Here is a 27425-nt window from a genome sequence, read left to right as displayed (position 1 = left end):
CTATAATCAACAAAAAGCACCCTGAGGTCTTTGTTTTCCAGGTGGGAGAGGGAGTAGTGAGGGGCAGCAGCGATGGCGTCTGACGTGGACCTATTGGGCCGGTAGGCAGACTGCAGGGGGTCCAGAGTGTCTGGGATGTTGCTCTGGATGTAGGCCAGCACCGCTCTCTCAAAGCACTTTGCAATGATGGGAGTCAGTGCGACTGGTCTGCAGGCGTTTAGTGGCTGGGCTTTTCTTGGGGAGGGGCATGATGGTTGTGGTCTTGAAGCATGTGGGGATAGTGCTCTGTGTGGGAGTCAAATTGTTAAATGTTGTCATTGTGTTACTTAAGTTTGTAAGTCTTGGTTCAAGCAGCCTGATCAAAGACGTTCCTTTGTCTCTGACCACCTCTCCAGCCAGTTTGTTGGTGGGGAGGCTGCAGTGTTTTGTTATAGGCACATCTATGTGAGGGCTCTGTTTGCTGCTTAGTAAGCTTCCTGCTTTATCATCCTTTGTGGGCAGGAGGTCACACAAACGCACCCCAAACACACACACACACATAGGGCCTTATGTTTGTTGACCATAGGGGGTTTTACAATGGGTGGTGCTTGTGTGTACTGTAACTGTGTTCAGTAAAAGGTCGTCTGTGGGTGGATTCAGTGCTTTCCTGACACACCGAGCGGTCCTCCCTTGCTAGCAAGTAAAAGCTGTTCGTCTTGTTTCCGTTAACAGGAACAAGTTTGTAAACCAGCGGGGCCTGTGGAAGCACAGACACAACACTCTGGCTGAGGAAAGGTTGAAGATGGAGGTGAGAACGTGGACTAACTCTGAATGCAGAGCTGGTTTGGAGCTGTGGAGACTTACTGAGGAGTAAAGTGGACATGAAGGAGTCACAGAGGGAGGAGGAGGTGAACAGTGATGTTTGTTAGACAGGATCAGACTGAAGAGGGAACATAAGAAGAGTTTCATGCTGGATTTGAACAGGACAGGAAGATAAGCTCCGCCCAGCAGCTGAGTCCTCTCTGCTCACACTGGTGTTGGACTGCAACATCAGGGAGTCTGCTTCCACATCTGGTTTCCACAGCTGGAGGAAGCTGTCCCACGAGCACGCCTACGCCCCTCTGTCATTACTGAAGTAGTGATGGTGTTTAATCAGTGTGAGACTGTTTCACTGGTCCAAGCAGAGATTTACATAAATGAGCTTTTATGAGTTCTTATATTATCTGATCAGGCCGTTTGCTCCTGTTAAAGAGAAATGTGCATCGAACGTTGTGGGTATTCATGAGTCTAACAGTTTAAACCTGTGTGTGACGTTGTGTCCTTGAACGGCCCTGACAGACGGCTGTAGTCCATAATATTAATGTTTCCTGCTGACTGAAATAAGCAGCTGAGCTCTGTGAGGGCAGAGCTGCTGCTAACAGGTGAGTCTGTTACCTGGACTGGACTGAGTGAGCTGCTGTGTCACAGCTTTATCAGTGACACACTCAGCATGTGTGTGTGTGATATGTCATAGTGCTTGAAACACACATGAAAATATATTAAAGGTTGATTCTTTTTTCTTTTGGTTTGTGGAGCAAAAATCAGCAACGAAGAAACGCGAGCGTAGAACTTAGTGTAGAAGTGCAACAAACGTAAGCCTGCTCATCTGATGGTGTTACGCTTGAAAAGGATTTGCGCACCTACATCATTATTTACGGTTTAAATTGTGCTGCCTTCAGGTGCACCTGGTAAATTCAGGAATCTCTACTCCAAACCACAGCAGGTTGTTTTAGAGGCTTTTCTGGGTTAATGTTGGTTTGTTGGCAGAAACATGTCTGTGATCGCTGTGTTGTTCTTTTTGATGCAGGATTTCATGTAACTCGGTGCTGAAATCATAACAATGAAGTTGAACAGTTCTAGTGCTCATGTGTTAGCTAGCATGCGTCAGCTAGCATGCAGCCTGTTTCAGTTGCTCCTGCTTTTACTCTTTACTCTAATTTTTTCTTACTTATTTCTTTGTCCTTTACTGAGTGTGTCCATCTGTTTAAAAGCTTTCTTTTCAAACATGTGGATCGAGAGAGTTTTTGTTCTGCTGTTACTTTCACTGAGGAATGGGAGCGCAGCACAGCAGCTACACACCAGAGATCAGCTGAGCCGCCTGATGCTGCTGTTGCAGATTAACTGGTGTCTCAGATTAACTGGAGACGGTCAAACAGATGTGTGACAGACTTTAAGGAGCTGCTGCCAACAAACCAGCAAATAAACACTGAATATTTCATGTGTGACATTTGTGAGGTGGCCTTAAACACAGTCCGTCAGTCTTTTTGCTCTTGAACAGTGAAATATTAAAAACTGTCTCGAGTTTATTTGGTGATGTTCTCGTGCACGAGGCGAAAAAGGAAATCCAGGTGAGTTTCTCCTGATCACCTGAGGCCGTCATTACTGTGTGAACCCACACACCACTCCTCACTCCTCCCACCCGCTGCACACAGTCACTGAGTACAGACCGGCTGATTCCTGTAAAGGGAGAGGCAGGAAGAGGCGGAGCAACAGCTGAAAAACAAGAAGCTCAACGTCATTTTGCAGAAGTGAAAGTGTGAGAGAGCAGCAGCAGAGCTGCAGTCGAGTCCTGTTTGTCTCTAAAAGAAGATTCACTGGAGTCCATCAGGTTCCTCTCAGCAACAGTGGTGAGTGCAGCTGATCACACTTCCTGCTTCTACACAAATCTTCACTCTGTTCACTTCATCAGGACTCATCACAGTCACACTGGATCCATAGAAATCTGCTCATGTAACCACAGATCCACTGTAGGAGCATCGAGCTGCTGCTTCAGTCTCACTGTGGCTCTGCTCAGGACTGTGGACTCAGGCTGTGCTCTGGACTTCAGACTGACTCCACACTTCCTGGTTATTCATCACTTCCTGTTCCTCTTAGATTGATTCTGGATCTGATTGATCATAAGGATTACAGACGTGAAAACACCTATTTATTAGTTTATTGATATAAAGCCTTTGACACTGTAAACCAGCAGATTTTGGTCAGTACTTCAAAAAGTCATTCACACATTTTACAAAGATTATCTGACTTAGTGTATCCTGTAAGAGTCACAGATGATCCTCAATCATTCAGAAAACAGTCGATGCTGCACTTTATAACTTTGTGTGGAAACATGAATCTCATTATTTAGACAGATGTGTTTGAATCATCCTGATAATCAGGCTTTAAACATGTCAGAGTTCCACACATCAGCTGTGATATTCAAGCTGACCTGGATCAAACATGTCATCAGACACAAACATAGATGATGCTGTTTAATCCCAAAGCTTATTTAAACAAACTGGAGGACAGAATTCCTCCTTAAATGGGATTTTGATCAAATCCACTGATCTCGTTTTCACACACAGGCTTTATCATGGTGGCTTCTTCTCTACTAACATCAATCTTTGATTTGGACAAACAAATATGTGAAACACAAAAATAAATCAATGTTTTCTGAGGATCCAGAATAACATGAATGATGTATCCCAGCGAGTGACTGGAAAAGTTCATCTTCTTCCACATCCTGAGTTTGTGAGGATGTTCCAGTATCTGTGAGAGAAAACAGGACAGTTTTTACTGAGGCACAAATGGACCAAATATACAGACACCTCTGAATAAACATGTTCTCATCAATGCCATTAAAATACTGGATCAACAGTTAATAACACATTTCTGAGGTTTGTGATTCATCGTCCTCCTCACTGTCAGCTCTACTGGAACAGTCACTGTTTAATATTAATGGCTCGTTGATCTGGACGTACAATAAGAAGTATTCAGTCACCAACAAGGTCGAAGTTTACTTCACAGTGATTGATGGAAAATATCCAACAAACTGATTTATTCAAGTATACAAATGATCTGGATGAATCTTGGACCTTCTGTAAAACAGAGAAACAATTTCACATCTTTGTAACGACTGTATTTATCTTCATCCCCAAACGTTGATCCTGTCCATCTGGACGCTGCACTGTACAGCAGACACTACGATGTTAGGTTTGTGTTTGGATGAACCAGTTTGTGTCTGAGTGTGTTGCTGGGTCTCCACCAGTTACTCTGAGAACTGAAGAAGCTTCTCTGATGAAACGTCTTCAAGAAACTCAAAGAAGTCCAGACGCTTTTCTCTCCAAGCTCCTCAGACTACTGACGCTTGTTTCTCTCTTTGTAAAAATGAAATTTAAAGTGAATTTTGAATCAAATGTTTCTCTTCTTTCTCCCTCAGAGTGCAGACATGTCTGCTGCCAGCAATCTGCGATCTGAAGATCAGTTTCTGTGCTCCATCTGTCTGGATGTGTTCACTGATCCAGTCTCTACACCATGTGGACACAACTTCTGCAAAACCTGCATCAGTCAGCACTGGGACATGAATCAGAGCTGTCAGTGTCCCATGTGTAAAGAGACTTTCTACACTCGACCTCAGCTGAGGGTCAACACCTTCATCTCTGAGATGGTTGCTCAGTTCAGACGTGAAGCTCAGCAGAAAGCCAGCAGCAGCAGCTCAGAGCAACAAGCTGCCAAACCAGGAGAAGTTCCCTGTGACGTCTGCACTGGAACCAGACTGAAGGCCCTGAAGTCCTGCCTGGTGTGTCAGACCTCCTACTGTCAGACTCACCTGGAGCCTCATCTGACACTGAAAGGTCTGAAAAGACATCAGCTGGTTGATGCTGTGGAGAACCTGGAAGGCAGGATGTGCACGAAGCACGATAAACTCCTGGAGCTGTTCTGTAAGACCGACCAGACATGTGTCTGCATGCTCTGCTCTGTTTTAGACCACAAGAACCACGAGTTTGTTCCTCTGAGAGAAGAATATGAAGGAAAGAAGGCAGAGCTGGAGAAGACAGAGGCTGAGATTCAGCAGATGATCCAGAAGAGACGACTGAAGATTCAGGAGATCACAGAGTCGGTGAAGATGAGTAAAGATGCTGCAGACAGACAGAAAGCAGAAGGTGTTCAGGTCCTCACGGCTCTGATGGAGTCTGTTGAGAGACGCCTGAAGGAGCTCATGAAGGAGATCGAAGACAAACAGGAAGCTACAGAGAAACAGGCTGAAGGTCTCATCAAAGATCTGGAACAGGAAATCTCTGAGCTGATGGAGAGAAGCTCTGAGGTGGAGCAGCTCTCACGCTCTGAAGACCACCTCCACCTCCTCCAAAGCTTCTCCTCCCTGAAAGCTGCTCCACCCAGCAAGGACTGGACAGAGGTCAGAGTTCATCCACCATCATATGAGGGGACTGTGGGGAGAGCTGTGGCTCAGCTGGAGGAGACAGTCTGGAAACCCATGAAGAAGAAGCTGTTTGAGGCTGAGCTGCAGAGGGTGCAGCAGCATGAGGTGGATGTGACTCTGGATCCTGATACAGCTCATCCTAAACTCATCCTGTCTGATGATGGAAAACAAGTGTACTGTGGTGATGTGAGGAAGAAACTTCCAGACAACCCAGAGAGATTTTCTGTGTGTGTTTGTGTTTTAGGAGAGCAGAGTTTCTCTTCAGGCAGATTTTACTTTGAGGTTCAGGTTAAAGGAAAGACTGAGTGGGATTTAGGAGTGGCCACAGAGTCGATCAACAGGAAGGGAGAAATCACAGCGAGTCCTCAGGATGGTTTCTGGACTGTGTGGCTGAGAAATGGAAATGAGTACAAAGCTCTTGCTGGTCCTTCAGTCCCCCTCTGTCTTCATCCTGGTCCTGAGAAGGTGGGGGTGTTTGTGGATTATGAGGAGGGTCTGGTCTCCTTTTATGATGTAGGTGCTGCAGCTCTGATCTACTCCTTTACTGGCTGCTCCTTCACTCACAAACTCCACCCATTCTTCAGTCCCAGTCTGAATTATGGAGGTAAAAACTCTGCACCTCTGATCATCTGTCCTGTCAATCAAACTGATCAACAACTGATTTTATTGGATGAATGATTGATTTTTCTTGAAGGGAACAAATGAACACATTGAGTGTAAATCCTCTACAGTCTCCATGTTTCTATAGAATCTGATCATCAGGACTCTGATTCACACTTTGATTCTCATGGAGTTTGATTTGAACAGAAGAAAAGTTGAATCAGGAAATGTTCCCACTGATGGAGACTCGAGCTGAAGAGCAAATATCAGAGAACAAATGTCCAAAAGCTTCATTTCCAATAAAGTTTGTTCAATGCTTTGAGTGAATCCAGACTCATGTGTGGCTGTTATACGGAGCATCAGAGTCCAGCTGAGTTATGTTGGATACAAACTGCTTATTTTGGCTCTGTGAGGAGTTTTGTTCACTGAAAACTGATGAGACGGATAATATTCAAAGAACTCTGTAGAGATTCATGCATCCATGTTCTCCACCTGCAGGTGTGGAGGAGAAAGGTGGAGCACAGACTGCTGCATCCTTCCAGTCACATCATTTTGATGATTATATTTGCATGTTGTGATGATTTGGGTTAAAGACAAACAGAGTTGAACGGCTGCAGTCACAGCATGAAGACGATGCTGAAGCTGAGCTGTCAGTGAACATGTTTCACTGTGATTTGATTTGAAGAATAGAAAGTGTGTGTGGCTGCTGACAGCTGCAGTCTCTGCTAGTCTGCATAACACACACACAACTTTCCCCCTGAGGCAACGATGCAGCAACAACACAACAGCTGCAGACACACACACGATTGTGCGCTCCCTTTCAGTCTGAACTCTCAAACACACAAACAAACTCTATCAATGTCGTACTGTTAAAGAACTCCTCCTTCTTCAGTAACAATGATTTGAGGTCTCTACCAGTGTCTCTTGTTTTGACCTTTGACCTCTTTATTCCTTATAACCAAAAAACCCTTTTATCTGATATTTTCACCTTATTGATTGATTATATATATCTATTATATTTTCTCACCTTACCTTATTTTGACCTTTGACCTATGTCCTTGTTAGCCTTGATCTTCCTTCATCAAAGGTGAAATTTCTTTCACCTTTGAACTTAAAGCTTAAATCAAACCTTTGTTAAAAAGCTTCTTACCAACTTGTAATTCCAACTCTCTGCATTAAACACGTATCTTATCATATAAACACTGGATCACTGAGAGAACTTTAGGCAGAACCAAATGAAGCAGCTGACCTCGTCAAACTCACAGCGACAGTAACTGACAGTGAATTATTTTAATCTTCTTCACTGTATTTGTTAGAAACATTTATTTTCCTTTAATTGGACTTTGGTTAAGTTCAATCCGATGTATTAACCGACCTTTGAGGTGAAGTGCAGCTGCGAAGAACGCTACGGCAGGCAATGAGGTGCGTTTAATGTCGCTCTGTTCATTTGAGCATTCATAAATTGAATGTCTTATTTTTTCTTACTTTATTATTGCTCATTTATTGGAGAATTAGGCCATTTAATCAAGATAGATTTTATGTTGTTGGTGGTAAAGATCTGGATGGATATTTTACTTTATTCTGTGTTTCTATTTTTCAGTTTTACTTTTCAAGACTTGGTGAATTGCCTTTTTCTACTTTTTGTTTAGTTTTGTTAAAATTAGCAGCAGTGAGAAGTGTTGTTGTCGGTCTTGAATATATTTGATGTAGCCCATACTGTTAAGGTAAGTGTCATGTTTTTAGTTGTTAGTCTGATGAAGAATCTTTTATTTTTCTCCAAAAGTTGATTGTGTTTATCTGGACATAGTGTTTTTCAGGTCCAGCTGAATGCAGGTTTCCCCAGTCTTATACGTTGTGACAGCCACTATGGTGTGGTGTCCCTTTAACACACCCAAGTCGAGGGTTGATGGTGTCATCAGTTTGCAGAGGTGTGGACTCGAGTCACATGACTTGGACTCGAGTCAGACTCGAGTCATTAATTTTATGACTTTAGACTTGACTTGAAAAAATGTTCTAAGACTTGTGACTTGACTTGGACTTTTACACCAATGACTTGGGACTTGAATTGGACTTGAACCGGTTTACTTGAAAAGACTTGATATTTTACCCCAAATATAAAATTTAACATGCATATTATATAGAGATTGAAAATGTGACGTCATTCACGGGTAGAACCGCAAAGGATTCTGGGAACTCGTGGCAAGCGGTACTAGCGCACGCAGGCTTTCAATTAAAATCAGTTACACAGCGATAAAAAGAAACACAAAAATGTCAAGAAGCTGTTGTATTATTAACTGCAATAGCCGGTCGCATGACAGCCACGGGAAGCCGACGGGTAAAGAGATCGGTTGTTATCGGATTACGTCGTTGAAGAGAAATTGTTCAAGCCATGTTTCCAAAGTAACAAAGACGCGACGGATGGCCTGGATTGCAGCCATTCAAAGATCAAATATAACATCCCAGAACACTCCAGCTCACAGGTTAGTCTGCTCCAAGCATTTACACGAAGGTCAGTGTTTTTTAGTAGTTAATACGTCATTTTCATAACATAATTGGTGATATAGGTTACAAGCAAGTCTGGCGCTGAACAGAAATTGTCGCGCTATGCTCCTTTATTTATTGTGCATAAATAGTGAATTGTCCTGACACAATATTGCGTTTCGCTTCTGTTATTATGGTACATTGACAAAAACATATACTTTTATTCACAGGATAAAACAGGTTTTTTGTATCACTAATTGTCCAGTACGATTACAGCATACAATACTGTTGTCACTGCTACATTTCTGTGATGCTACCAGAAATTATTTCCACTACTAATTAATTACCGTTGAGCTCAAAGGTCCTATTAATAAACGGTTAAGGAATGTGTATTTATGACGACGATTTGTGAGACTGGTAAACTTATGATATGTACGATGGTCTTTCGTTCTACACGGTGCAGTTCAAGGTCCTGCACCCATCCGTCGGTAAACTGTACCTGGGCTTGTTGCAGTGACCTGAAGTTACTAAACTTCATGAGTGTGTGCACTCACTCCAAGAACCGTATGATTATAAATATGCATATAAATATGCTAAGATGAGATAGCTGACTTCATCTAACTAGCAAATGTTGTCCAGGCTACGTTGGTGATACAGTTTTTTTTAATGTGTATATTTTTGTCATGCGATTTTAAAGCTGGTCCTACAAGCGCATCCAAGAATAACATGCAGCTTATCTCAGAACTGTCGGTGAAAATTATTCTTGGAGCTAGGTTTAATTGAGCTGCATTTTAAAGAGGTGCAATTTCACAATTTGTGTATATTTTCTAAGTTCACTATTTTGTCATGTGTTGAGAAAAACACAGATTTTAAAATTACATGGTCTAACATTTACATTTAGCATAACTGCAACATGCTTTTTTTTTTTTTTTTTTTTTAAAGACTCGAAAGGACTTGAAATTCAAAGTTTCAGACTTGTGACTTGACTCGGACTTTTACACCAGTGACTTGAGACTCGACTCTGACTTGCCTGACATTACTTGAGACTTGACTTGAGACTTGAGGATAAAGACTTGAGACTTACTTGAGACTTGCAAAACAATGACTTGGTCCCACCTCTGTCAGTTTGTGCCGCTGCTCTCTCTCTCTGGGATTATGAGGACACGTGCCTGCACGCTTCTGCTTAACGAGGGACGGATTTACGTTTTCTTCTTGTTTTGTTTGCAACGCTTGGGTTGTATGAACGCTGGGCGTTATGTTGTTGAGCCGCAGCCATTCAGCCGGGCTTTTATATGGTTGTTGAAGAAGGCGTATTAAAGAACCACCGTGGATTACCGATACCAGCGTGGGTGTGTGTTCTTCCGACTAGCCTGCTAGGTGTTTTGCCGCCTCCTCTCAACCACGCAACACAACCCAACGTTCCAACGTGTCAGGAGCATCAGCACAGCTGAAATGCATTTTTTCTAAGCACCGCGTCTCTGTGGCTTTTAAACCCCAAAACACGCTACAACAAAAATGGGTCCACCCCAAGGATGGGGTCCCCCGGTGTAGTTTCCACTGTGACAGACTGTGGGCTTCCTCAGAGTGAGGCTGAGAGCGGCAAGCCCAGCTGGAGTCTGACCTGTGGCCCTTCAGATAAAGCTGAAAAAGGCCAATATATGATATTAAATATAAAATATAATTAAAAAACAACATCAGAATGAACAACGAGCTGCTGTTAAGAACTCCCGACGTCCATCCAAGGCCCGATTGGTTTCTGTTTCCATGACAACAACAACCGTATGTGGAAAAGACCAAAAACTGAAGCGGTGAAAAAGTTTTGTTGCAGATTAACTATTAACTTTATGTTATTCATTGTCAGCTCGTGCCATCATTAAAGCATGTTAGAACACACATGTAGGATTTCACAAATCATCGCTCCTACATTTAATCGTATCCATAACAACTGTGTGTACGTGTTCGCTTTGAAAACATCACATTCTTTATGTTGGTTGGTTTAGACGAGTGATCTCCAGGATGAATGAGGGCAGAGGCCCGTTTCATGGAGACTGTTTAAGTGTAAACCTGGATTAAAAGCCACATTTGAACACCTTCATCAGAGGCTGTGACCATGTTGAAGGACTGATGCTGACGTGCTCTGACACTCATTAGCATAGAAAACAAAGTGGTGAAAGCACAGAGCCCTGAGGAGCTCCACTGGACGGTCTGTTCACAGAACATTTAATTATTTCACTTTTATTTACATGCAAAACAGCCTCAGAGAGAACAGCTGTTTCAGAGCTGCCAGCTTTATTGGAAAGATGAACTGAAATCCTAAAATAGTCCAATTCATGACAAACTGACACGGTGAAATGTTGCAGGATTCAAATGTGTCGATGGATGAACTCTTTCAGTATAAGATGCAATAATACAAAACACATGAAGGTGAGGAGGAATTCATTTAAAGTAAGTGTGATTTAAAGAGGACTGATTCTTTCCTGGTCAGGCTGAAGCTTTCACCGTCTGACCTCTGTAAACAAACCGAAACACGTTCAGTGTTTAGTTTTACCAATTAGGTTTCATGAATCACCATCTGAGAACGTCTCCGATGTGGGCGCCACTCACAGGGATCACTTCCTGTAGAAGGGTCACATGACCTGTTAAACCCAGAGAGCTTCGTGTGACCTCTGACCCTGATCACCAGCGTCAGGGTCAGTGAAGGTGAGATACCGTGTGACAGGAGGAGGAACAATAAAGTTTTATTTGTACGAACACGTAGAACAGATGAAGTCAGAACGAAGCAGGTGGAGCTCAGTCAGGGTGGAGGTGCAGACAGGTGAGCTGAAGGGGAGGATCCAGTCTGGTCAGGAACTCTCTGTCTCCTCGAGTGAACCTCCTCACCTCTGAAACACACACACACACGACTCTGAAGGTTGCAGTCAGGGTGGTGAGGGTGGGGTTACCTTCTGGTCTCTGGTTGGTGCGTTTCCTGCAGGTGAGGCTGAGCGGCCGAATCATGACATCGCTGCTGCACAGACACAACAGGAAGTGGAGGAGGAAGTCGTCAGCGTCCCCGTCACACACCTGAGACAGACACAGAGGTTATGTCTCTGCAGACTCACGGCTCGGCCCTGTGGAAACGTCCTGCAGGACGCCTGTTTCTCTCTGTGGTGGCCCCCCCACAGCGTCCCCACCGTGCTTCACTGTGTGGACGCTGTTCTTTGGGTTGTAGCTGCATCTTCTTCTCGTTTCACCTCCTCTGACCACAGGACGTTTCAGTCTTTTAACACAGCTCCACCTGTGGGTGGAGGGGCCCTGTGGGTTCTCCTGGTGTGACCCGAGTCCTAAATGCCTCTCGCTGTCCTGCCCCTCCCCTGTGGTCTCCACCCTCCATGTGGGAGGTGTGGCATTCACAGTCAGCCCTGATTACCCTCAGAACTACACCACCTGCTGCTTCATCAGGTCGAGTGGGTGGAGTCAGGGGCACGACCTGAGTCTCGCTGAAACACACGGCTGTAAGGCCCCTCCCTCCTGTTCACGTGAGCCCAGCGTGGGTCCGTCACACCTACAGACTTTTAAAGGTGGAAGTGGCCACGCCCCCAAACCAGTTCAGCAGTAAGGTGTGAGCAGACGGAGCTGTTACCAGGATGCAAACAGGATGTGCCCTTTCACAGTTAAAGCCTCATCTTAAATTTTAAAGACAAAATAAAGTTTAAAGACGACGATGAGCACGTGACTCACCTGTGACAGGTAAACATATACACCTGACAGGTGCTACTGACCTGGCTCTGCCCACGAGGGAAGACTCTGATGTGACCTCTGACCCTGAGTGCTCTCTGAAGCCCCTCCCACTGAGCATCAGCCAATCCCAGCAGAGCACGAACCAGAGCAGCTGAGAAGCAGACGTGAGCCTCACCTGTCCCGTCATCGATCACCAGCCTGATGGAAGAGCAGAGCCACATGGTTTGATCATGTGACTGTCACCTGACTCATCCAGGTGATTAACACGTATCAGCAGGTGAGCTCAACAGGAAGCTGCTCTTACTTTGCTTTGGACTGAAACACTGACGAGGTCGAGTGACACTGAGAGCTGCTGCAGCCCTGAGAGAGAGAGAGCAACAGGTAAACACACACACCTGAAATCGTGAGCAGTTTCCTCCAAAACGACACTTTACTTACTGCACCAACACTAACACGCCACCAACACGCTAACAACACATGAAGCACTCTGAGTACTTTCACTGCACCCGAGAAACTGACACTAAACACATCCTGTACACACTGTGTGTATTTTATGCAGTACCTGTGTGTACACGCTGCCACACAGCGAGCAGCTCCACTGCAGTTGCAGGAACAGGAAACACACCACGTGACCTTTGACCTGTCCCACAGCGCACCTCTGCTTGCTGCTCAGAGCCCACTCACCCAGGTGCATGATGGGAGCAGGAGGAGGAGGCTGGGCCGAGCTGATAGAAACCAAACAAACAAATAAACAACAGCACGACAAACACGTGAACCAGACTTTACCTGTAAACTTACCTGGTGTCTCCCAGGGAGACCACAGTTATGGAGCTGACAGGTAAGTACGTGCAGTACACACTTCCTGTCCTGAAACACACACACAGGTAAACCGCACAGGTACGTAACCATGGGCGTGACTTTGTATTGAACATTGGGGGGTCAAGATCTCTGTCTAAATAAATAAATCTGGCTACATTCCAGATGATCAAACAACTATTTTGCTGGTAACACCTGAAACCAGTAAAGAAAACCAGCAGCCTATTGATGCAAGATGATCCAGAACTTTATTGGGGCTGACATTGTTGGAAATGAGTCCAAATAAAGAGTCCAAACTTTTATAAGCCTGTCTATGTGTGTCTCACCTGGACAGCCTCCTCTGGAAACCAGACAACAGCAGAGTGTTACCCGGCAACAGGCCAGGTGGGTAGGGGGTGTGGCTTAAGTCCAGGTACACCTGCAGACTCCTCCCAGCTTGGTCACAAAGAGTGAGACGCACACCTGCACACACACATTCAGCTAACAGTCAGACCTGAGACTCAGACCTGAAGCACTGATGCCTGCAGTTCCTCTAGTGTCCAGCAGAGGCAGCAGTGAGTCGCCCCCATAGACCCCCATGTTACAACTTCACAGCAGAAAAGCCTGATACACAAACCACCTGTGTGTTTGTACCTGAGTGTGTGTGTCCAGAGTGGGCGGTCCTGTTGTTCACACTGATCCTTTCAGACACCACACCCTGAAAACACACCAGCTCTGAGCTGAGACACACACACACACACAAACACACACACACACACACACACACACACACACACCAGTAAGAGTTTAAAGCAGGCTGCAGCTGCAGTTCCTCGGATGGCCACAGGGGGCGACTCAGTGAGGGACGAGCAGTTTACCTGCAGTCTAAGACCTCTGAGACGGACAAGACTGTGGGTGGGACGGCCTGAAAACACAGAGAATAGAGATGGAAAATGTGACGTCATTCAGGGGTAAAACCGCAAAGGATTGTGGGAACGAGTGTCAAGCGGTGCTAGCGCACGCAGGCTTTCACACGAAAACAGTCACACAGTAATAAAAAGAAACACAAAAATGGCAAGAAGCTGCTGTATTATTAACTGTGTTGTATTATTAAGTCTTCTGTTGTAGTTATTACGTAATTTATCACAACATGATTGATGATGTAGGTTACAAATAAGTCTTATATTGATTTGAATTGAATTCGTTGCTATGCTGCTTTGTTCACTGTGGCTTTGCGGGCTAATGTTTGTTGTGTTTTGTAGGAAAACCAGAAACAAAATGCAGGAATGTGATCCAGACTGGCCCCTCTATCAGCCTGGGTCATACCGAGTTTAAAGCTGCTACCACAGCCAGATCTGATTGGTTAAGAGAGAGAGCGAGATCGAAACAGCCACGAAACGTCTGCATATATGTGTCCAAGGGTTGTATTGAAGCAAGCAAGTGATGAATAACTGTTTTCCAGTTTGTTGTTAGCAAAGTTTTTTTTCTTTGCATTGTTGATTTGTTTTTCAGGAAGCAGCTAATAAAGCTGATGGATTTTTACAATGTTGCCTCTTTCTTGTAAGATTCTATAATAGAATGAAACAATGATGCCAGTTATAAATAAAGACAATGAATTGAATGAATTACGAAACACTCATTTTATTTATATTAGATCTGAAAATGTTGTGTAACACTACAACCTGAAACAACAAACAGATTGTGTTGGCCTGTACAGGAGATAAAATATTTAACAACAGCTAAATAAACGGTAAATGGCCTGTATTTGTATTCTTTACTTAGTCCCGAAGGACCCCAAAGTGCCGGAAATGCTAGCGCTTAATGCAGTGTTTTGATTTGTTGCCACTTGTACCCACAATGCAGTGCGTGAAAGTCATATGGTCTGTCAATCTCTAAAAAAAAAGTTTAAGGGTCCTGGAGGAAGACGGGGAGCAAACCGAGTGTTACCTGTCTGCAGGTGGGCAGCAGCAGTGGGCGTGTCAGAGTGTGGAATCTCCAACCACGTCTGACTTGTAGGGTTGACTCAGCGTGGAGATCCACCCCACTGCGCTCAGAAACTCCACAGCCAATCAGAACACTGGGATCCTGATTGACAGACACATGGGCCAATCAGCTGCAAGGATTCAGGTCAGATCAACTCCCCACAAACAGGAATGGTGGGAGTCATCTGCATAGCAGTAAAAATGTAAGCTGTGTTTTGATGATGCTGCCTAAGGGAAGCATGTATAATGTAAACAGAACTGGTCCAAGCACTGAACCCTGTGGAACTCCATAATTAACCTCAGTGTGTGAACAACTACAGTTAAAGCTGAAAAACGTGTTCATGTGTACTAATATCAGAGAGCAGAGACCGATGAGGCCAACCTCTGACCACGCCCCTTAGTGACATCATCAAAGCTGGGTTGATACCTGAGTGTTAGCGGCGATGAGTCTGTAGAAACATCCAGGCTGGAGGACAGGAAACCACCGCGTACACACACCTGAGAACACCAGCACCACCTGCACGCACGCACGCACGCACGCACGCACACACACACACACACACACACACACACACACACACACACACACACACACACACACACACACACACACGTAATTGTGTATCCAGGTGAGCTCAGGTAAACACACACAGGTGCGTCTCTCACCTGTCTCTCCTGCTTTTGTTCACTTTCTTTCTCTGTCATTGGCTCATTCTTTGGGTCCCGCCTCCAGCTGACCACTGGACCAATCACAGCAGCTTTCACTGAGAAGCACAGTCTCAGCCCTGCCTCCTGATCCTCTGCCTCCGCCCCTGTATTCCTCCAGGACACACCCTCCTTCTGCTCCACCCTGATCACCATGGAGACACAGGGCCAGGGGTTGCCGGAGTTGGCTTCTTCTTCTTCTCTTCTCCTCTTCTTACTCCCAGCAGTCTCTTCTTCTTCTTCTACTGTCTGCTTCCTGGCAGTGACATCCCCTCCTGGCTCCTCCCCCTTGTGTCTCAGGTGTGTCTCCATGGCAACAGATGGACTCAGGATGTGCAGGTGGTCCAGAGAGAACTGCAGGTAAACCCTGTGAATTGAACCCAGCTTTATTTAACTCATAATGTTTACAACCAGGAAGGAAGCTCACACCCTGAACCAATCTGACACCCTCCTACATCACAGAGAGTGGACCAATGAGCAGTCAGCATGCTGCAGGTTGTGTGTGTGTGTACCTGCAGTGTTTGTGTGTGATGAACCTGTCCTGGTCCAGGTGTTGGTAGGAGGGGAAATCTGATTGGAGGAATCTCTCTGTCACCATGGTGAACTGCACCACACCCACCAGACAACCTGCAGCACACACACACACACACACACACACATTAAAGAATAAAGCTGTGTGTCCCTGTGTGTGTGTCTGTGTGCGTGCATTGTACCGATCCAGGCGCTCTTAAAGACCGCCCTCTGCGCTCCCTCCTCCTCCTCGCTGCTCTCCGTCAGCACGCAGGCTGCAGCTCCCGCGGCGTCTCTGAGCTGCATCGAGTGTTTGAACTCAGACGTCTGTGACGGCAGCTCCAGCACGCCGACCAGCAGCAGGGGGCGCTGCCTGACACACAAACCGGCAAAAACCATTGGTACGTAATCACACGACTTCATGTGGGAGCTGCTGTCACCTTACCTGACAGCGTCTCCACCCCGAGGCTCGGAGGACAGAGTCCTGCAAGACCAGGACAGGAACCCGTTGATCTGGGCGGAGGTCAGGTTGGAGCCATCAGGGGGCAGCAGAGAGCTCAGAGGGGCCGAAGACCAGCAGCCAGTCTGCAGGGACTCCAGGAGCTCCGACACACCGAGGTACTGCCGGACTGCCGAGGACACGCTGTACTGCAGGGACACAGAGCACACTGAGCATGCTCCACACTCACCTGTAAGGAAGACAGGTGAGAGTGGGACCTACCTGCGTCACAGGACAGGTGTGAGGCTCGTCCAGCATCTCAGCGTAGATGTCTCTGCGTCCTCGTCCTCCAGCTCTGCTCAGAGTCTCCATCAGCCTCCAGGACAGCAAGCACACACACTGCTGCCTCCACACACCTTGGACCAGACTGAGGACCAAGACCAGAACCAGGACCAGGAAACAAGCCAGAGCCAGCGGAGGACAGGAGGACAAAGGTTAGGCTCTGCTGTCTCTGACTGTGGACAGGTGGTGGTGGGTGGAGCCTCACCTGTGTGCCAGCTGTGAGCTTAGGTGACACGTCCACAGGTAATCGGATACATCTGTGTTTCTCTGCAGCAGTAACCGTGGTAACGCCCCATCTCCCAGGCAGCGGTTGTCGGGTGGCGAGCCTCCCGCCCTGCTGAAGGCCGTCACCCTCAGGCTGGAGCGCAGGCAGGTGCAAAGCATGCTGGGAGGGAAGTCTGGGCAGGGCCGGTACAGGAAGTGGGCGTGATGCAACTGCAGGAGGAGGAACCATCAAACTTTATTAGTCGTGGCTGCCACGAACACAAACGGGCATGATGATGTCACATCATGTGACTCACCTCCACTCTGTCTCCCGCCCTCAGCTTCCTCTTCGCCGCCGGCTGATAGGCCACGCACAGACCCACCTTCCCATCCAGCACGTAGAGCCCCGCCCCCTCACTCACAACCTCAGTCACCGTGCCCTATCACAGCAGAGGAGGCTGAGTAATCAGCACACAGGTACAAACCTGTGGTAGCCAATCAGAGCTCACAGCACTCTCACCTGGTAGCTGATGACTTTGGATTGCTTTATCCTCACAGCTGATTGGTCCAGCTCCACCTCCTCATGCTCCGCCTCCTCACAGTCGTCCTCAGCAGGCTGTGACAGCAGGGACTCAGAGTGTGTGTGTTCCTGTGTGTGTTCCTGTGTGTGCGTGTAGTCGGCGTGCAGCTCGGAGCGCTTCGTCACACACAGGATGTTGTTTCCTCTCCAGCCTCGTAGCGCACACACACGTAGAGCTGTCACACACACGCTCTGCCCGACACACACACGCTGGATCCAGCTGAGCCGGCTGCTGTCCTGCACACACACACACACACACACACTGAGCTTCATCGTCCCTCCTCACCATCATCATCCTCAGAGAGCTGGTACCTGTACGAGCACGGGCAGCGAGCGCGACTCATCCGTCAGCGTGAAGCAAAAGAAGGTCGTTCCTGCCACGGCCAGCAGAGGGCAGACTGAGCCCACCTCTCCGAACACGCTCAGCCGCTGACCTTTGACCCTGGAGCACACACACACACACACATCTGTCACACACACTGCTCAGAAACTCCACTGCAGTTCAGAGGTCATGTGACCCACCTGTGCCTCAGCAGCCTGCCGGCCTCTCCGACTCCCACCGCTCCGCTTAGCTCCACCCTTCCAGGAGCAGCAGCCAATCCCTGCTCAGCACCAGGACACAACAGGACAGGGGAGCCAATCAGCTCCAAGAAGCCTGCGGCCTCTTCCTGGCCTGATGCATTGTGGGGGATGTAGTTCCAGTGAGGGAGGAAAACGGGACGATCGAGCCACGGGGGCGAGAGAGACAGGCACTGGATGAGGGAGAGAGAGACGCGGGTGAGAGAGTGGCGGAGTGTGTCCTGGGTGGATGCTGGAAGCCTGTACTGATGATGACAGCTTCATCAGCTCTGATCTGCAGTGATGCCGTTTGTTTTATAGCTGCAGTAGATCAGATTAGATCAGATCAGATTAGATTAGATTAGATCAGATCAGATTAGATCAGATGAAACTTTATTGATCCCTCGGCTGCGTTCCTCCAGGAAATTCGGTTTCCAACAGCCCAGCACCGACAGAAGTTACAGAAGGTGAGCAGAAATATACACATATACAAATACAGAGTATAGAAAAGGGAAGAATAGAATAAATAGCAATAAGAACACAAGGGAATTGCACATTTCAAGTACTGTGAGTCATTAATCCGTGCGGTGATGCTAGGACCACACTGAGCCTGCTGCAGCTGTCTGACTGTAATCTGTCAGGTTACTGCAGGTGATGCTATCTGTATACTTTATGTGAGGAGGAGGCTCCACATCTTTATAAAGCTCTGCTGTCATCACGTCTGTGCCAGCACAGTTACTCACTTGCTGACAGACTCTGTCTTTACATCCTTACTTATCGATCAGCTAAGTGAATCCATATAAACACAGCTCACATTTAACAAGTCCTGATGTTTCTGAGTTACAGAAATGAAAGTCAGCTGTTGAGCTTGTTTGCTTGTTTCATGCTGATGTAAACATCAGCAGAGAAGCGTGTGATGACCAGACTCTATCAGCACTTGTGTCCCTGCACAGAGAATGAGCTGAATTAAAGAGGAATTCGATTTCATTCACGTTGCACATGAACACCTGCAGTTTGTTGTGACCTCGTTACCATCAGTTCTGACCAGATCCGGTTTAGTGACGCTGCTGTGAAGAAGCTCCTGAGAACTAACCAGCTGATGGACGATGGGTTAAGGTTAGGCTCCTCCCCCTCTGACTCACCTCACACATGACGCTGCCGCTGGCGTCCGTCAGCCTGTACTCTCCGTCAGGGCCTTCTCTCAGACAGCCAATCAGCAGCAGGTTGACCCTCGACAGCGCCCTCTGACCCAGCACGGCGAGCTCCGCCTCCCTGGCCCAGACTCTCTGCTGATTGGTGCTCCAGGACAGGTTGCTGACGCAGGCCAGGTGCTGCTGGGAGACGAGCTCGGAGACGGAAAGCAGCCTGCGGACAGACGGGAGGACAGCGGTAAGGCCAGGTCACGTGACCTGCGACAGCGATGATGTCAGCGGGCGTTACCTGTAGCTGACAGGTAAGCTGTGGGCCACACACATCTGCTGCTGGATCGCCTGCACCGCACACATGCTCAGATCGAAGAGGCTGAGGTCACCGTGGTTACCTGGGAAAACAAAGTTTAAAGGGTAAACACAAACATAAACAACTGAAGCCCCGCCCACTGAGAACACCTGAAGTGGACACCAGAGCTGGTGTGTCAACAGGTGGGACCACCTGAGGAAGCAGCTACTCTTCATCCTCAGACTCTTAGTCCTCCCTGTTCCTCACTGACAGTCGGTCACCTTCATGGCTCTGACCCTTGAACCACACTCACATCTACACACTGGACTGCTCTGATGACACCTGTGAGGGCAGGTGAGCCCTGCTTTCACTGTTTAAATAATGGTTTAAATAGTATTTGGTTTCATAAGTGAACATCGTCATTAAGGATTTAAAGTACAGCTGATTTATCAGCCAGCTGTTTCAAACAAACAGGAACTCACCTGTCTGCGAGGGGGCGGAGCTACACACCACAGGACTCAGGTGTTCAGAGATGGAGGTGAAGATGTTCTTTAACCACAGGGACTCCTAAAGAAACAAAGCAGCAGGTCGGAGGTCACAATAATAAATGTAAAACAGGCTCACATCCTTATATTCTCTTTTCTGTGTGGATTTCTGCTATAGAATTAGCTCGAAACAGCGATCGGCTGCTGCTCTGCCTACGTCATGACGCAGACAGTCTACGTACGCAGGGCTGTGCGTGTACGTAGACTGTTATTTATCGCTCAGTTCGGGCAAACAGGGTCAGACTGGGACTCACCGCCTCGGTGCTGGGCTTGACCCGGTCCAGGAGCTCCTGCAGGGGGTCCATGTCTTCGCTCCGGGTGCCGGTTTCTCCCCCTGCTGACAAACTCCCGCTCACGGCTTTCAAACAGCTTCCGGTCCTCCTCCTGTTGATGTCCTCCCTCTGACCGTCGTCCCCGTGTTCCCGCCTCTTACCGTTCATAAAGCCGCCATGATGCCCTACCGTCCTACTTTGTTTACTTTTGTTCTGTATTTTAAACAAAGCATCAAACTTATTAAACTGACTAGTCTCTGCTCACGCAGGATCTCTACCGCGCATGTGCGGAACAACTTTAAACTGCATTTCACAATAAAAGCCCTTCACGTTCACATACACTCAGTGGTCTCCTACCTCCTTTCCTAAGCACTTTTCCTTGTTAGAAACGTTGTGAGGTGGAGGAAATGTGTTTAGGAGATGTGATAAGAACTCAGGAAAGGAAACAGCTGTGTTTGAACTACAAGTCGATCACGTGACTCCAGCCCAGCGTGTTCTCAGCCTGATTAGTGCAGGTGAAGAACATGCTTTTATTATGAAGGGGACAGACTTCCTGCTGAGGCTCAGGGTCATGTGACTGACAGCACCTTTTGCAGCTCACCAGGTATCCCAGAATGCAGATCAAATCACAGGCAGCAATGGTGGCGGTGTAGTTTTAAAATACCCCGTTTTTCTGTCACCAGCTACACTTTTAACAGTGTTTTAGCCGCGAATGACGTACGTCTGGTCAGGTTGTCAACATAGAACATGTTTGCAAAAGTGCTCAGATGTTTTCAGAGATTTCACTAGCTCTGCTAACAGTTAGCATGCAGAGTGCACCGAGGGGGTTACGTTAACCGGTTTGTTTACATATTCCACTCTCCGTGTTCCACATGTTGCATTCGCAGATTCTCATTTTCACCGAACAATCGTCTCTTTCCGCCTGGTCTTGTGTCTCTGTGCTTCTGTAACATAAAGAACGAGCTGACATTTTTCTCACGAAACCAGCGATCAGCTCAACAGACCCTCAGTTTACCTGCATGCATCCTCCTCCTCATCTGTCAGCTGTTTAACACCTGCTGCTAATTCAAGAAACACGCCTAGTTACCTGGTGATAGTCACAGTTTAACTGGGCAGCCGGTGCTCGATATAACGCAATGTCAGCGCATTTTTCTGCACAAGATAAGTAAATATTGTCACGGTTCTGGGTCCGTTGGACCCGGTATTTTGAGTTTATTGTGTTTTGATTTAAGTTTGCATCAGGGATTGTGTTCTTGTTCTCTTGTCGTGTTATGGTGATGATTATGATTTCTATTATTAGAGTTCCATGTTTCTGTTCATCTGGGTTTACGATGTGGGTTTAGTTTCATATGTCATTTCCTGTCTGTCTCTCAGTGTCAGGTCTGCGTCTTGGTGTGGTGTTCTCATTTCCTGTTTTATTGTGAAGGTCTGGGTCTCATGTGAGTGTGTTCAGTTTTACCTCTGTCTCGTCTTGTTGATTATTCCCAGCTGTGTCCACCACCTGTGTGTAATTCCCCTGTGGTTCTCTGTGTATTTAAGTCATGTCTTCCGTCATTGTTGTTGCTGGTCCGTCTGTGTATTCATCCCTGCCTCATCTGTGTATCTACCATGTCTCACCCGTGTGTTCTCCCTGCTGTCCATCATCATTCTCCTCTGCTCATTCTCATTCAGGTTTGTGCTCTGTAGTTTTAGTTGTTTCCCAGTATAGTTTAGTTCTCCGTGTTGCCGTTTGCCTCTCCTTTTGTGTTCAATAAATCACCTTTTACACCTTCACGACTGCCTGCGTGTGGATCCTCCTTTTCCTTTTCTACACGGCTCTTCTCACTCGCCGTGACAAATATAGTGTTTTCCCCGAGCGCAGAGCTGCTGGAGCTTCCTTACAGAGCACTTCATCAGCGGCTGATGTCCAATCACCGGCGCACAGCTTTGAAACCTCAGCTGAGTTTTAGCTCTCAGTGGTTAAACGCTGGACTTCATTCACTCAGGTTCTGTCTGTCGGGTCACGTTTACTTCGCTGTTTTATTTACAACTGAGCAAATCGGTTTGGCTGAGGTTAAAGTTACGTTTCATAACTGCATAGTTTCACAGACGTTTAATGGTTCAGTGGCACATGTGTTAGACTGAACTATCATCTAAATATCATCTGTTTTTTAATAGTTATTCAACTGTATTCTAAGCACCAGCTGTCTGTTAGAATGTGATTTTTTTTCTCTCTCTGTTGGCAGAGGTATAAAAATGCGCAGGAAAATCTGACGTGCATGGCAAACTTCACCGACGATATTTAGGGAGGAATAAACACACGTCAAACATAAATGAACCATTTGCCTGTCTCCATAATTGAGAGCATTTTCTCTTATGTCAACACTCTCTCTCTCTTTTTTTTTTTTTGGCTTTTTCGGTCATGTTATGTTTACCTGTCAAAGGCTTGTTACAAACTATGAAACACATCGTGCAGACTTCTGGATGTTAGAAGAAAACTAATACTGCTCATGAATGAGACTAAAGGCAGGAAGGTGTCCTTTAAAACTAAACATGTTAATAGGACCTCCCTGTTTATATCATAGTTTATGATATAGCACGTGTATTTCAGTAATAGCCTGCTGATTTCAGTGTAGTGGTGAACAGTCGCACAGCTCACGTGGGCGTTATCTGTGATACTCCTTAACTATAATTTATCCAAGTTAACTTCAGTTAACCATTCAGACGGTTCTTTTGCAATGAAAAATATAAACACCCATGCTGCCGGTAGGTTTCCTCAGTGCCAGCTGTTAACATTATAGCTGCTTATGCAGTAACCATGGTAACCACGGACTCTGAGCGGCTGGATCGACGGAGGTCAGACAACAATTTTACATGTATGATCTTAAAACAGGACACAGCCACTATACGTGCTGGCCTCATATCAAATGTGAAGGCAGACTGAGTCTGTGTTTGACGTTTTTTATATCTAATCTTCCTTTTCAAACATTTAAACAGCAGCGAGTCTGCAGCTGAAGGAATACAAACTCAAATTGTCGGAACAGGTTTGCTCGTTTCTTGGATTCATTTGGTGATTTATTAAATGTATAACTATTATTCTAATCTGCTGCTGGGTCTCTTACACTTTTCTTTATGCTGGATATTTTCACGTCTCTGGAATAGTTGGCAGTTAGATAGTCAGCTGAGAAACTTTGTGTTAACTCATGGAGCTGAGGATATCGTGGATATGCTGACCTCGCTGCGTGGTGTACAGGGCCGTTTACCCTCATGATTAATATTCACTGTTGTGATATTTTGATACCATGGTAGCATTTACAGGATATTGTTTTGTAAGATATTATACAGGAGAACTGTTACTCAATAAGGCCCATTTACTAGTTGTTTTTCTCTTTCTCTGTGACCCAAGAATTGATGTGTAAGAATCACAGGCTGGTACCCCAAGGTCGAAAATACCACAGAGACGAGACCACTTCCTTACTCCCATCCTCCCTTCTTTATCTCTTAGAAAAAGGCTCGTTAAAAGCCAGGTGGTTTGTTTCAGAATTCACTAATGAAAGAACTCTGTATTCTATGTCTAGGAGTGTATTTTGCTGGGATGATCATAAATTGTAGCTGAACTGATAAACTACACAAAGGATACTTCTTTGCTCAGAAGGCAGGAAGACGTTTCCTTATTTGGTCTGTACCGGTTTGAACTGAGAACCTGCTGACACACGAACCTTTTTTTTCCTCTATATAAGCTGTAACTACTGAATAAACCTTTGAGTTGATTGTGGGAGAGCAACCTGAAACAGTCTCTGTATCACTTTGTTCTCCTAACTGCTCCCGGCGCTGTAACTAACCCGCTGAACGGCATACTTGAGCGTTACTTTGAATAATTAGGAATCTTATAAGGAAAGGACAAAACTCTGCTTATCGGTGCTCATGCCTCGGAGGAAACCCGATCCACGGAGGAAACCCGGGACGGAGATTTTCCCTTCAATTTGGTGTCAGAAGTGGGATCCTGACGAAGGTAGGCACTCGTCTTTTATTTTATAAGATTGTGTTATGCCTTTCTCAGTGATCCATAAAAAAATGGGATATGCCGACGAAGTTTTCTTTAGTGGCCCAAACGGGATACACTGATGACACTTCCTTGGTCCCCAATAAAAAATAAAAAAAATAAATAAATAAAAAATAAAAATAAAAATTTAATTAAAAAAATTAAAAGCAGAAACGGGATATGCTGACGAAGTTTCACTTAGTGATCCAGAGAGATACACTAACGACTTCCTTAGTCCCCGAATAAAGTAAATTAAAAGCAGAAAGACACAGGAAGTTGCCTGTTGTATTGCGAGAAGTTGCTCGTTAAGTGAGAAATTGCTCACCCAAACAAAAATTGCTAGCAATAAATTTAAAGTAACCTCAGCTGTGCCACAGCAAAATACTAACATAAATCCTTCAAGCGTGTAAACCCCTCTGGAAATCACTGAACATGGGTCAGAATAATTCAAAGACCACAGACAGGTCCGATAAAAAATCAAAATTAACTGTAAAACCAAAAAAATAATAAAATAAAATATAAAGTTATAAATAACGGCTCAGTACCACTCCCACTTCCGGTGACGTGTCCGCGAATCGGTGAAGACTTCCATGATTACGTATCCAGAACATGCGGAAGTACTTACGCGACTGACTTTGTTTACAACTTAAGAACTGTAAGTTCAATGCATTCTAATTTTTTTCCGGAGCCCTATCCCGAACGATTATCGCCAGAAAACAGGTCAGTAAAACTGAAGGCCAGTGCAGATACTACCACGAAAGCTAAAAGTGTTAAGATAATGTTGAATTTTGATGTTGAAGGCTCAGAGGAAAGTGAAAAAATGATGTATGCAGGATCTGCTCCAGTACAGCAAGGAAGTTTCAGAGGACGGAAAGATAAGAGTAGGGATGTGTGTTTTTGCTGTGGAAAGGTAGGACATTGGTCTCGTGAGTGTCGATTTGCCAATAAAGCACGCGCGCCTCGACCACAGAATGCAGTACAAGTTCCTGCCACTAGGCGTCAGCGGAGCTCTTCCAGTCAAGGTAACTGGCAACCACAAGGAGCACACAATAATGGCTCCACATCTAAGCAGCCTTACAATCCACAAGGTAGACAAGCTAGAGGTGCAAATTTAGCTCAGTTTTCCAGCAGCCCCAGACACCCAGAGCAAAAATGAATTTGTGTATTTCATTTAACACAAAGTGTGAAATGTTTGCTGATACTGATAACAGCTTATGTTTTCTCTGCCCTATGCACATCATGGAGAAGGAACAGCCTCTGTGTCAGCTGGACGCCTCAGCAGAGAATGAACTCAACATCCTTTTTCTGGTATTCCACGTCACACACTGTGCCAAAAAAATGTGTACAAATACAACAAGCCACACTTTTGTTTCTCTCACACTGTTCAACAACATGATAACTGCTCACACAAGTGAAGGTCAAACAGTGATTTTGTCACATAGGTTATGACATAACTAAACCATGTCGACACATAGATCTAACCTACCTTATATTGACTTTACACCTCATCACGCACAGCTCATGAAATGCAACAAGCCAGTATATGTCAAGCAATATCCCATTTCTGCCGAAAAAACCTCAGCTCTAGATGTCATCATAGGAGATTTATTGACTACAGGAGTAATAAAGCCCACAGTATCTCCATATAACACTCCTGTCAATCCTGTGCCAAAGCCTAACAAACCTGGCGTATGGCGTTTTACACAAGACTTAAGGCAAATTAATGCAGTCATTATGCCTCTGTCACCTTTCGTCCCAGACGTTCGCAGCATATTGACATCCATTTCCATCCACATTTTACTGTGGTGGACCTGTTTTTCTCAGTGCCTGTGCATGAAGACACACAGCCGTTATTTGCATTTACACATAGAAATAAGCAGTACACTTGGACCCGTTTGCCCCAAGGCATGGTAGACAGCTCTGCTGCTTTCTCAATGGTGGTCCGTGCTACCCTAGACAGCTTTACTCCTCCTGAGGGCTGTACCCTGATCCACATGTGGATGACCTCCTCCTCTGTGCTCCGAGTGAGGAACTATGTCAAACTGCTACACACATGCTTCTCCAGCACCTCCAACAGACTGGCCACAAAGCATCGGCAAAGAAAATGCAGTACTGTCAGACTTCTGTTCAATATTTGGGATTCACATTGTCTCACGGAAAACGTTCCATGACTGCAGACAGGGTCAAAGCTGTGACCTCCGTCCCTCGGCCCACTACACAGAAGGAAATGCTGTCCTTCCTAGGCATGGTGAACTATTGCAGACAATGGATACCAGACTGTTCTTTTCATGACCACATTCTGCGTGACTGTTGTCAACCTGCACAGGTGTACTGGCCCAAGAGCATGGCAGTGGCTACCGTCCAGTAGCCTTCTATTCAAGGTGCTGTCCGTGGTTGTTCAGGAATGCCGGCCTGCCTGAGGGCAGTAGCAGCTTGCTCTATCATGATAAGGGACTGCGAGAAGCTCACACTCTCACATGACACTATTCTACACACCAATCACCAGGTCATGACCATTCTAGCAAACATAACTACACAACATATGCAAATCTCACTATAAAAGCGAGCAGCACACCCAATTCGCCAGCACATTTATTGATCCTATGCTATGTTCTTCTGACCGACAGGATGGCTCAGACGAGCTTGACGATCATGACTGCATGACACGTATACAGGAATCCACAGCACCACGTCCAGATCTAGAGCAAACACTTATTTCAGAGTCAGCCACGGTTTATGTGGACGGGTCCTGTTCAAGGCCGAGTGACAACTCATTTCTTTGTGGCTATTCAGTGGTGACATTGCCTGACATCATACTAGAGGCTCACTCATTACCATTTCACTCAGCACAAAAAGCAGAGCTCATGGCTTTAATACGCGCCTGTGAGCTACATTTGGATAAGCGTGTGACGATTTACACAGACAGCCGCTATGCGTTTGGCGTTGTACATGACTTTGGCACATTGTGGAGACAAAGAGGATTTAGATCTGCTGATGGAAAACCGATTGCTAATTC

General features: G+C 46.0%; 2 protein-coding genes across 2 annotated transcripts; one reads left to right on the top strand and one right to left on the bottom strand.

Annotated features, from left to right (window-relative positions):
- The first annotated feature begins 2361 nt into the window (after nt 1-2361).
- LOC308396329 (E3 ubiquitin-protein ligase TRIM21-like) lies at nt 2362-6576 on the top strand. The gene is made up of 2 exons (XM_080881539.1): nt 2362-2645; nt 4217-6576. Exon 2 carries the CDS (start codon nt 4226-4228, stop codon nt 5894-5896), a length of 1671 nt encoding a protein of 556 aa, XP_080737665.1. The 5' UTR covers nt 2362-2645; nt 4217-4225; the 3' UTR covers nt 5897-6576.
- Nucleotides 6577-10502: 3926 nt separating this feature from the next.
- LOC308396843 (CST complex subunit CTC1-like) lies at nt 10503-20571 on the bottom strand. The gene is made up of 25 exons (XM_080882457.1): nt 20371-20571; nt 20054-20138; nt 19575-19674; nt 19277-19499; nt 18099-18328; nt 17889-18018; nt 17517-17813; nt 17314-17436; nt 16998-17227; nt 16733-16877; nt 16457-16659; nt 16215-16384; nt 16014-16128; nt 15463-15868; nt 15224-15313; nt 14762-14899; nt 13693-13739; nt 13469-13554; nt 13162-13297; nt 12818-12886; nt 12582-12744; nt 12324-12379; nt 12061-12217; nt 11242-11362; nt 10503-11181 (listed from the first exon to the last, which is right to left on the bottom strand). Exons 1-25 carry the CDS (start codon nt 20554-20556, stop codon nt 11090-11092), a joined length of 3798 nt encoding a protein of 1265 aa, XP_080738583.1. The 5' UTR covers nt 20557-20571; the 3' UTR covers nt 10503-11089.
- Nucleotides 20572-27425: the final 6854 nt, after the last annotated feature.

Source organism: Rhamphochromis sp. 'chilingali' (assembly GCF_963969265.1).
Source record: "Rhamphochromis sp. 'chilingali' genome assembly, chromosome: 1".
Classification (NCBI taxonomy): domain Eukaryota; kingdom Metazoa; phylum Chordata; class Actinopteri; order Cichliformes; family Cichlidae; genus Rhamphochromis; species Rhamphochromis sp. 'chilingali'.
Note: the sequence above shows the minus strand (reverse complement) of the source record. Positions and strands in the feature narration are given on the sequence as shown.

Coding starts and splice junctions, on each gene's coding strand:
- LOC308396329 (XM_080881539.1), top strand. CDS start 4,226: ATGTCTGCTGCCAGCAATCTGCGATCTGAAGATCAGTTTCTGTGCTCC.
- LOC308396843 (XM_080882457.1), bottom strand. CDS start 20,556: ATGAACGGTAAGAGGCGGGAACACGGGGACGACGGTCAGAGGGAGGAC. Junction 18,019..18,098: donor GGCAGGCTGCTGAGGCACAG/GTGGGTCACATG, acceptor TGTGTGCTCCAG/GGTCAAAGGTCAGCGGCTGA. Junction 12,380..12,581: donor GTGGCAGCGTGTACACACAG/GTACTGCATAAA, acceptor TCTCTCTCTCAG/GGCTGCAGCAGCTCTCAGTG.